Here is an 11,010-nt window from a genome sequence, read left to right as displayed (position 1 = left end):
TTAGGCACACTCAACTAATCAGGTCTGATCGATTGCGCGTATTGATCACTGCGTATACGTGCTGCGTCACTGAGTCACGTGTGTTTTTTTAAATATCCGGCGGGCCAAGCTGGTGTAATGAGATAAGCAACTTCACAGATAACTGAGCTAAACATTAACCACCAGACCAGTATAATAACGTGTCGAAAGACGTTTTCACTATACAGAGAAACATGGCGACGACAAGCTCCGTGTGGCCCAAAGGACAGATGTTGTACAGGTGTTCTGTGAACCTGCAACAAGCGACCAGGTAAGGACGTGTTTTTGTTTTTTTGCTGTGTGACGTTACATGATTTACCTGAAAGCTTCAGTGAGTTGCCAGTTGAACATTTTGACATCTAACAGTAGCTCATTTTCCCAAACGTTGACATATAATTGAGCCTACTTAGTTCAATTAAACTCCCAGATTACGACATAACTTTTCACGTTTGCTAAGGTTAAATGAAACTTTCCCCACTTTTTAACTGTTGTTTTTCCTCCAGCATTTTGTTTACTTGGTGTCTTTGTGTGTTCTCCTTTTTCTACTCAAAATATGGCTAATTATATTCGCCAAATTTCAACTCAACTCAATTTGTGTGTGTGTGTGTGTGTATTAGGCTACATTATGTTTTATATATAATACATATTGTTTTGCAATACCTTTATGTACAGTAAGAGACTGTACAGTCATTATTAACAAAACAATAAAGCAGTTTTACACACCTGCTATAATCATTTGCTGGACTACTGAACTTTGTCCTGTGAAGCTATACTAAATGTAACTACAACTTGTTAACAATTTATCGGTGCCTTCACAATGTAGGGGAGAACGGGGTAACATGAACCACTTTTTACATTTGATGATTTTACTGCAAAATGAAAGTGTATTTGTTTCAAATAATAGTTAATATATATATATACCTCAGGTTGTTGTGTGGCCATGGAAATTAAAACAAGTTATCTAGCCTAATTATTATGGTTTTAGAACAATGACCCATCATAAAAAAGTTAGTCCTATGGCACAATTTACTCCAAGGTAGGGGTAAAATGAGCATGGGGATGGGGTAAATTGAGCGCTCTATGGGTAAATAGTGTTACCATTAAATACTGATATATAAAAATTACACAAAATCAAACAAATTTGAGATCATTTTGAACTTTATTAATACCATCAATTTAACAAAGGCAAAATTATATGTTTGTGTCCTGTTGTTCAACATGTTTCCTAAACACTTTCAGTAAAGATTAAACTGTGATCTTTGTGTGTTAGCCACAGAAAGAATGTGTGTGTAAATGTGCTTTTATGTATACAGACAGGTGACAAATTAAAGGAAAAACTGGTCCAGGTCTGAATGCTTGACCCCTACAGTGATGGGTTCTGGTGGCTCTGTTATGCTTTGGGGGGCATTTTGCTGGCATGGTTTGGGTCCACTTGGCCCCTTACGGGGAAGGGTCACTGCTAATCAATACAAAGTTGTTGTGAGTGATCACCTTTATCCTATGATCAAACATTTCTACCTTGATGGGAGTGGTCTCTTCCAGGATGACTGTAATGGAAATTTAAGATGAATTCACAGAGAGCAAGTTGTCTTTCAGAGTTTTATTGCAATATCCAGAATACATATTTGCAAGTCCAGATCTCCCAGTTTGCTAGGCTGAAGAGATATTGAATCAAGTTCAGTGTTAGTACTTGCATATACAGCCACATGCATCACAATCATCACCCTATCAGTCACCCTATCAGTTTTTAATTAGTTTTAATTAGTTTCTTTCGGTCTCTGCTGAGAATTAAGAGTTGAAGGCCAAATCCCTATTTGCCTTTCCTCCCTGGACATTCCCTCTAAAGTTACAGTGACCGAGTCCCACACCTCACCTTTGATAGTACCTGTTAGGAACATTTTCACACGGGAAGCAGAGATCATAAAGTCTTACAATGAGCTTTTGACTATAAGGCAGTGTAACATAATCTTAAGACAATAACATAAGTGTAGCCTATATATTTCCATTTCAATGACAATGCCCCCATTCAACGGGCACGAGGGGGTCACTGAATGGTTTGATGAGTATGAAAATGATGTGAATCATATACTATGGCCTTCACAGTCACCAGATCTCAACCTATTTGAACACCTATCGGAGATTTTGAACTGATGTGTTAGACAGCGCTCTCCACCACCATCATCAAAACACCAAATGAGGGAATATCTTTTGGATGAATGGTGTTCATCCCTCTAAAAGAGTTCAGAGACTTGTAGAATCAATGCCAAGGTGTATTGATGCTGTTCTGGTGACCCAACACCTTACTAAGATACTTTATGTTGGCTTTTCCTTTAATTTGCCACCTGTCTGTGTTATGGAATTTTCCATCTTTCGAGGTTACAAATTGGGTTACATTGGGTCAAGCTTGGCTTTGAGGTCACACTGTAATTCTTAATCAGAGATTAAGATATCTTCTCTTTGAGACTTCAGCTGTCTGTGATGTTTTGGGGAAGGTAGAAACCTCTCTGATAGAGAGTATATCAGCATGTCCATGGTTACCAAGGTCAGAGGAGACTTCCCTAAACAACACATATAGGTGGAAGACGCAGTCAGAAGCTTAAACCAAAACTGCTGAAATTACATGCAATGTGACTTAAACAGTCACGGGTAAAGTGCAGTCCCTTGTTTAGAAACTAGTGAACCAATCAGACCAATTTTGTAATACTTGTATTAATGATCAAACATTAACATGAACAGGGTCTCTAGTCTCTAGAATATAAGAAAATAATTTTGGGGGGTAAATTGAGCTATTGACTGAACTTGCCCCAACGTCACTGGCACGTTTTACCCCACTACCTCCATTTTGACAAAACTGTTTCACACAGTGGCTCAGATCCACAGTTATGCGAAGTTTATAACCTTGTTTTATAGCTCACACTGACTTAAATTAACATGTAATAATGTCCAAAACGTACAACTTTTTTTAATTGAGATACAAGTATGATAACTTTAGTAACATGATGAATTCACTTGGCATGACAAATGTTCTTGAGTCCAAGATGGATCGAGTAATGTGAACTATACTTTCTTAATTTGTGATCACATGATTACTTTTGCTTATATTTACCTATATAAAGGGGGGTGGCTCATTTTACCCACTGGCTCTATTTACCCTGTTCTCCCCTACTTTATGCATCTCCTGTGTGGCTGTGTTCAAAAACAAGTTTTTTGGTTTGAAAACTGCTTGTTTGTTTTTTGAGAGGGTACCAGGGGAAAAGTTTTTCTAATTATAGTTCCCAATTAAAGCCACTGGCCCATGAGGTTATTAAAAGAGAGTCCCCACTGACCTTGAAAGTTTCTGGGTTTAAGAATAATAAAAGAAAGCCTTTGGAACTTTGAATTAACATATGGCAGTGAAAGTACTTAACTTTAAGAAAATAAGTGTGATAGCAGTATAGCTCTTTTATCCATAAGTGCGTCTATACCTGCCCGTCTAATACTGTGAAAAAATAATTTTGACATTAAAGAGGTTTTAAATGGTTTCAGCAGGATTTGTTTTGACTTGACAATATTATGATTTATAAAAATCTATGCATGGCTTTCAAATGTCCTTGAATTTGAATTTGATGTCCTGCTGAGTGTAGGAGCCCTGTTTAACACTGCATATTATGAATAGACATATACATTTGCAGTTTTTATGTCTTAAAAAAATGTCTTAAAATGCAATAGTTTGCATTTGTCTTTTTCACTCATGTTTTTTTAAGACATGCTTTTTTTTAATTTATTGAAATAGCAATAACACTTTTGGCATGTTTTTTTTTTTGTTTGTTTTTTAAATTTCGAGCCATAAGTAGGGCTACAACCAACAAGTATTTTCATTATCGATTAATCTGCCAATTATTTTCTCAATTAATCAATTAGTTGCTTGGCCTATAAAATGTCCAAAAATGGTGAAAAATGGTGTCATTGTTTCCTAAAGCCCAAGATGCAACCTTAAATGTCTTTTTTTTTTTGTACCGACCAACAGTCAACAGCTCAAAGATATTCAGATTACTATCATAAAAGACTTAATAAAACAGAAAATATTCAAATTTAAGAAGTTGTAACCTGAAATATTAACATTTTTTTCTTAAAAAATGACTCAAAACAATTAATCTATTAGTGAAGTACTTGGTGATTAATTTTCTGTAAATCGACTAATTGATTTCTTGACTAATCCTTCCAGCTCTAAGTCAGTTTTACCTTAATGTGGTAGGATTATCATTTGGAATAGTCCATGTTTGCTTTTATGCTATTATTACAGTCTTACCCAGTTTATTTTCCTTGGAAGAGCTCCAGAAAGTGCAGCCTGAACATATTCAAGTCTCATTTCTGTGCTCTTTGATTTTGAGAGACAGTTATTCGTGTTCAAATACTGATTGGATCATCTTAGATTGTAACAATAGTTCTTAAAGTGAGTGATATCCCCCTTTTATCCACTCCAGAGTGGGTGAAAGGAGGTTTGATGCCACGGCATTCAGCCCCCTCACTCATACAGTATGCATGTTTTTCATATCAAAGGATATTAGCATGACTATCTTTTAGCCCATATGTCACGAACATCTCCGTGTTCCTTTTAAGTTTTTCTTTTTTTACATCGACAACTTCTCTGTCTTATGTTGTTGCTTTGAGCCTTTGTGAAACTTTCTTTCATCTCGTTTCTGTGTAGGAGGTTTTCAGAGAGCGGTGACAAAGGCTGGTTCCGTTCCTTATTTGTGCACAAAGACGATGCCAGGAAAGATGCCCACTCCAACCTGCTGTCAAAGAAAGAGACCAGCAACCTGTATAAAATTCAATGTAGGCATAAGGCTTTTTACTTACTCACAAATGAAGATTTATTTCCTTTTGAGCACAGGGTCAAATCCAAGTGGATATGATACAGTTACAGCACATTATAATTAAATGGCTGAATCTCAACAGTACATCATCCAGAAAAAGAGTTAAACAAATCATGTTGATCAAATTAAATCCACACTGACCTCAGTGGCTGCAGAGAAAACTGACAGTAACATGAGAGGCAAGCCCAGCACTGAGCTGTTTTCAAGTCATTTTATATCATACATGCACCACATTTAGGCAGCAACAAGTTACTCTGAGATATTATAATGTTTAAAGTCTTCAAAGTTCTGTAAGCGACATCCAAACAATTTGTCTGGTATTCTTTGAGTGTCTGCTGATAACTGTGTCTGTCTCTTGTAGTGAAATCTATCATTTTCCGCAGCTTTGATCTTTTTTTTTTGTGGCGTACATCACACCATGTAGGGATTTCAATTTGAACACTCTATCAGCCGTAGCCTATAACCTATTGAAAGCAAATCAGTTTTGTGTATAGAAGTCTTTGCTGAATCGGAGTGTGAAATTACTTTGTTGAAAAATTTGATTGTTGCTTGTATTTTAAAAAAAAACATCAATTTCTGATAAGTATGCTTCTCTTTTTCAGTTCACAACGTCAAACCGGAGTGCCTGGAAGCATACAACAGTCTGGAGTGAGTGTCTCCTCTGCACTGCTATTTTCACTGCTTTGAAAACATCCCCTGCTTTTACCTAAGCCAATCAGGGGGACGTTTCATTCCTTTTTCATGTTTGATTGGAATATATTTCCATTAAATGTGGTGGACAGATAAGATATGCTCTGAGTCAAGGAGCAGCTAATTAGATTTTGTTGATGATACTGTTCTGGGATTTCCCCCCCATTAACAAGATGGACTTTGTTCCAGATTGTAATGGTACTCTCGCAGAATCATAAGATTAATTTTGCGTAAAATTGAATAGGAATAATGTCTTTGGATGTATTAGAAAGTTGGATAAGTGGGCTTTATGATCTCTGGGTGCCCTCTAGTTGGTCTTGTTGGTGTAGAGAGAGGATATAATAAGTGTAGGCACTTGCATAGAATCAGTGTTAATGTGAAGTGTTTGTCTTTTCCTTTGTGCTGACTTTAGGGCAGAGGTGCAAAACAAGCTTCATCGTGACCAGGACTACCCATGTGAGGTTGTAGGAAGCTGGAATACCTGGTATGGAGAACAGGATCAAGCAGGTACAGTATGCAGCAGTGCATCAGCAAACAGAAAATATGATGAGAAGATGATGAAAAGAGAACTGTGTGAGGGGGACTGGAGTCATTTTTCTGTCTCAAGGCCTCACGAACGACACAACTTCATTTGATTGGCTGCAGTTCGGCTGTAAATTCTTTGGCAGATGATCATAGAAAAATGTACAGACACTATCACCTGATTCATCACCAACACATCTCCTTCTACATATGATAATGTACAGTGTATAGCACTCATTTAAAGCATCAAGTGACAGAAAAAAGTAATCACAGGGTGACGGAGATACTGTATCTCTTGGTTGTGTGGGTGGCATCAGTCCTTACGTGGTGCTAAAGTGACATCTGCTGTTCTGTTTTTGCAGTGCATCTATGGCGATACAGAGGAGGCTACCCAGCCTTGACTGAATGCCTGCAAAAGTTGAACAATAACAAGGTACGTTCTTTCTAAATATTTTTCGTCATCATATAGGAAAATCAAAACAATAGAAAGACCAAAGAAAAAGCTGATATTTAAAATGCAACTTGTACTGATCTGAGTTTCATCTCGTTGTTGTACAGTCAAGAGCAGTAGTACAGCACTGTTTAGCATGTTTTTGCGAATTCTTTATACATTATCATGTTTTTTCATCCTAACATTTTTTTTTCTCTCTTCAGGAATATTTAGAGTTTCGAAAAGAGAGAGCAAAGATGTTGGTTTCAAGGCGGAATCAACTTCTCCTAGAGTTCAGTTTCTGGAATGAACCTCTGCCCAGACAAGGGCCAAACATCTATGAAATGCGCAGCTATTACCTCAAGGTAGCTACAATTCACGTCATAAAATTACTTTCTTGCACATATTTAGATTTTACTCCATAGATGTCGATGAGTTCTAAGAGACTTTACACAGTCAGTCAGCCTTGATCCTTCCGCTCTTTGAACAGGCTGAATTCCTGGAGCTTGTTGTTGTAACGCTCTGAATGGATTTTTGTCAGTTGGATAATATCACTGTTAGTACAGTGTTGGTGATACGGTTACATACGCATCACTTCCATTTTATTTATTTTCAAAATGTCATGTATTTGCATACTTTTGGGTTGCCTGTTGACACTAACAAGTAAAGCAGTTTTCCTTATCTCTCTTTATCAACAAGATATTTTAGCTGTTAGATGAGCCACTGACAGGATGCATTTTTGACTGATGTATTTATGGGAAACAGTATTGTGCAGTGCACAGTAATGCCAAGAGGTTAGCTATTGTGTCTGGTACAATCATACCATTTAAAAGGCACTTATATCACACATGTTGCAAGTTTTATTATTTTGCCCCTCCTAAAACTGTCGGTGTGATTTACACTTCCTCACTTCACAGTTGACTTGTTGTGTTGTGAGCTGTTTGTAAATTCAAAGGTTTACCTAATAAAATGGTACAACCATAGCTATGATAAGATCTGTGTGCAACCAACACCAAAGTTCTTCCCGCATGCGGGTTCATGTGGCACATTGAGTTGTGTTAAATAAACAGCTTTTAAATTTGTAGTAAAACCGGTTTAACTGTGCTGGTTCATAACGTAGCTCTTACACTGATAAGGCTGTTTGTACATGCAAAAGATGTTTCTTGTGTGAGGAGGTAATGGAGCTATTTAGAGTCATGTTTTAGGTTGAAACTGTGTTAATGATTTACCTTCTCACATCTATCTCAGCCAGGAACCATGATCGAATGGGGCAATCACTGGTAAGGCTTGACGAGCTTAATTTACTTGAAATATACCTAAATCATATCAGTGGTCAAAAAGATTCCCACAAACAGGACAAGCATCAAGTATTACATGTGTTCATTATATCCGTGAAAATAACATCTCTTAAAACAGGGCGAGGGCAATCGAATACAGACAGGAAAACAACGAGGCAGTGGGCGGGTTCTTCTCACAGATTGGTGACCTGTATGTGGTTCATCACTTGTGGGGTGAGTATATACATATGTACCGTACATCATGTCAAAGATATTGTTTGTTGGTTTTTTTTTTGGAAATGGGCAAGGGGAATCTTCAGTACCTTTCTTAAGCAGAATAGTAGGTAAACAAGTTCAGACAGCATATGTATTTGTGAAAAATGGGATCATTATAACCTGAAACATATATACTATATTGCTGAGTTTTGTGCTTTAATGTATGAATATGTATGGTTGTGTTTTGTGCAGTTGCATGATGTATTTTATTGTTGAGCTTTATGTATTTTAAAGACCCATCAAGGAATGGGCATTGCAAACCTTAGGCAATAGATGCTATGGTATGTGGCATTAGTTCATGCTATATACTTTTCCATATACAAATACATAAATAAAATTGGTGGATAGTGAAGTTATGTGAGGCCTTATTTAAAATGCATGTAATGTGTTAGGAGGTTGACCATTAGAAGGATGTGAAGGAGAAACACAGCATTTATTTTCCCCTCAGGTTAGTGACTACAGGTTTCCATGTTGCAGGAATTCACTTTCTCAGAAAAGTAAATGTGAAACCCAAACGAGACCATTCATTGTTGTTTAGCAATATGCAGTCATGTAAATCTGAGTTTCAGTGATGTCCTAATCAAGTCTAGAGGGCAACATGGTGAATTTTTTGTTCCATTATTTGGAGTATATCACAAGGTACATTTATCTAAATTTACCTACCTCTGAAAGATGTAGATGTTGACATATGGTACAGGATCGGCAGAATGACTAGCCTTAAACAATAGCCCCTGACCCACAAAATATGCATATTAAATATCCCTTGTATAGTGAAATAACAATATAAAGCCTTACCAGTTAGATGTAGATGGTTGAATTTAATCACTGTAATTTTGAGGGAATTTATATAACCTTTTTAAACTATTGAGAAAAATCACAGCTGTTAAACGAAGACAGCCTGTGGTGGAGTTAGCGTCACAAAAGGTAAAAAGAGGTAAAAATCGCAGTAGTCAGAATAATTGTTGCTATGTCTTTAACCCAGTAAGATTGTTTCTGTTTACAGTGACCTTACCTCTGAATTATTTATACCCTTTCATTCTTTCTAAATATTTTTTTTTTCCTTATTTTTTGGAGACTGACACAAATTTATCCACAAATAATGTCATGTGTGGTTTGGTTACTTGTGTTTATAGCTTACGAAAACCTCAAGTCCCGGGATCAAACGAGGAATTCTGCATGGCTGAAGGACGGATGGGCTGTAAATGTGCATCATACAGGTAGGAGAGACGCACACACACACATATTCCCAAGTAAAATTCTAGTCATAGCTTTAGCCAATTTAGCAAATAGGTGCTGCATACCTCACAAAATGTCAACTGCAAGCATCCTATAAAATACAGGAGTTCCTCTCAAAGGTTATGCAGGTGATAGTCCAAGAGAGTGATCTGTAACTGATCTGGTTGCAGTGCTAAAACAATTTCTAATCTTAAAATAATTTCTTCTAAAATAGATAGCGAAGTAGAAATTTAGATAATAGTAAATGACAGCCTTAATTTTAACCACATTTTCTCCAACGATTATGGTAATGTCCCTGTGTTTGTGCTACATTTCCATAAGTTACAAATTGTGCACTTTTTTATTAATGCAAAGGTTTTGTCAGTTTTTTCATACACTGAAATTTGAGTGGCATAGCGAGGGAGTATGTTTTTCACTTAAAAACTTTAAGTTACACATTTTACCAAACTTACCAACATGTGAAAGTAAAGTACAACATACTTTTAAAATTCTGATAAGAAACAGTGCAGACAGGCAACGTGTGAGCTTAAAATATGAGGTTTATTGTCTTAACACTCCCTGTGAAGTCTATTAAGCAACAGTTGAGAGCACAGGGAGCAATCATTACAGATCCCCCCTCAGGGATTGTAGAGAACAGAGTCCACAGGTGGATACTGAGGAGGTGGAGGGAGCAAACAAAAATGCATTCAGCAAGAGCAATGATGCGGCAGCAGAGTGAGCAGGTAAGAACAGGGATATATACATTATGAGTTAGCTTATTAGAAAGGAGCTTATATATCCAAGAAATGGTGTTGCAGTGCCATCCATGTTTTTATTTATTGAGTTTTATTCTGGACTCAGTTTCAGCTCATAACAATATATTTATGGATAGAAAAATGTTTAGGCAACGTGAAGGTTTTTATCTGAGACTGTAAAAGATGGTAAGTTTAATGAAAACTGTGAACCTGATGAAAATGGATAATTGATTAATTTAATCGTACATGATAGAGACCTTTACAAATCATATCTTAATTGGGTAAAGTTACAAGTTATGTTTATTTCCTTTTTAACGAGGAAAGGTTAATGTTCAACTTTGTTTTTCTCTGTCTGTCCTCAGTGCCTTTGATCAGAAGCATGGAGTCTAGGATAATGATTCCCACCAAGAGTTCACCATTACAATGAGAAGATGACTGAAACTGTGAACATCTGAATGACCAGAACTCATTCACCTACTGCCAAGAAAAACATGGAATGAAGATTGGTCTTACTGATTGTAGATTTTTGTATCTGCTGGATGATCTTGTACCACCAAGTATGTAAACAAAAACATTCAGATTCTATATTTGCACAGCAGCCAGTCAGTCAAAGGTCAAATATGTGGGAAGAAAAGACTAAGTAAGACAATGAAAAGCAAAATGATATGTAGTATTACACTATAGAGTGAAATGTACATTATGATTTTGAAGAGCTGAGTGCGGAATGTTTCATGCTTTTTGTTTTTTATCATGAATTACGGTAAGAGACTGTTTATTTGTTTTTTCACAATGAAGAGATAGTCTCCACCCAGCTTTTTTATGATTGTACTTTTATGCCTGGATATGAATCACACTGAAGGTGATCACACTGAGCTTCACATCTGTGAATGTGAAACAACTGTTTAATGAAATAAAGCTTGTCAGGCTAACCCAGGCTTTGTAGTCCACAATCATTACAATTTCTCATCATT

General features: G+C 36.7%; 1 protein-coding gene across 1 annotated transcript; it reads left to right on the top strand.

Annotated features, from left to right (window-relative positions):
• The first annotated feature begins 117 nt into the window (after nt 1–117).
• nipsnap1 (nipsnap homolog 1 (C. elegans)) lies at nt 118–10,992 on the top strand. Its single transcript, XM_067570365.1, has 10 exons — nt 118–289; nt 4,706–4,833; nt 5,477–5,522; nt 5,977–6,071; nt 6,449–6,519; nt 6,741–6,881; nt 7,765–7,796; nt 7,933–8,027; nt 9,203–9,286; nt 10,402–10,992. The coding sequence occupies exons 1-10, from the start codon at nt 213–215 to the stop codon at nt 10,464–10,466; spliced, it is 834 nt and encodes a 277-aa protein (XP_067426466.1). The 5' UTR covers nt 118–212; the 3' UTR covers nt 10,467–10,992.
• The last annotated feature ends 18 nt before the right edge of the window (nt 10,993–11,010 follow it).

The sequence above is a fragment of the Thunnus thynnus genome, chromosome 2, assembly GCF_963924715.1.
Source record: "Thunnus thynnus chromosome 2, fThuThy2.1, whole genome shotgun sequence".
In the NCBI taxonomy this organism is placed as follows: domain Eukaryota; kingdom Metazoa; phylum Chordata; class Actinopteri; order Scombriformes; family Scombridae; genus Thunnus; species Thunnus thynnus.
The sequence above is the reverse complement of the archived record's forward strand: the minus strand, read 5'-3'. Positions and strand labels throughout refer to the sequence as shown.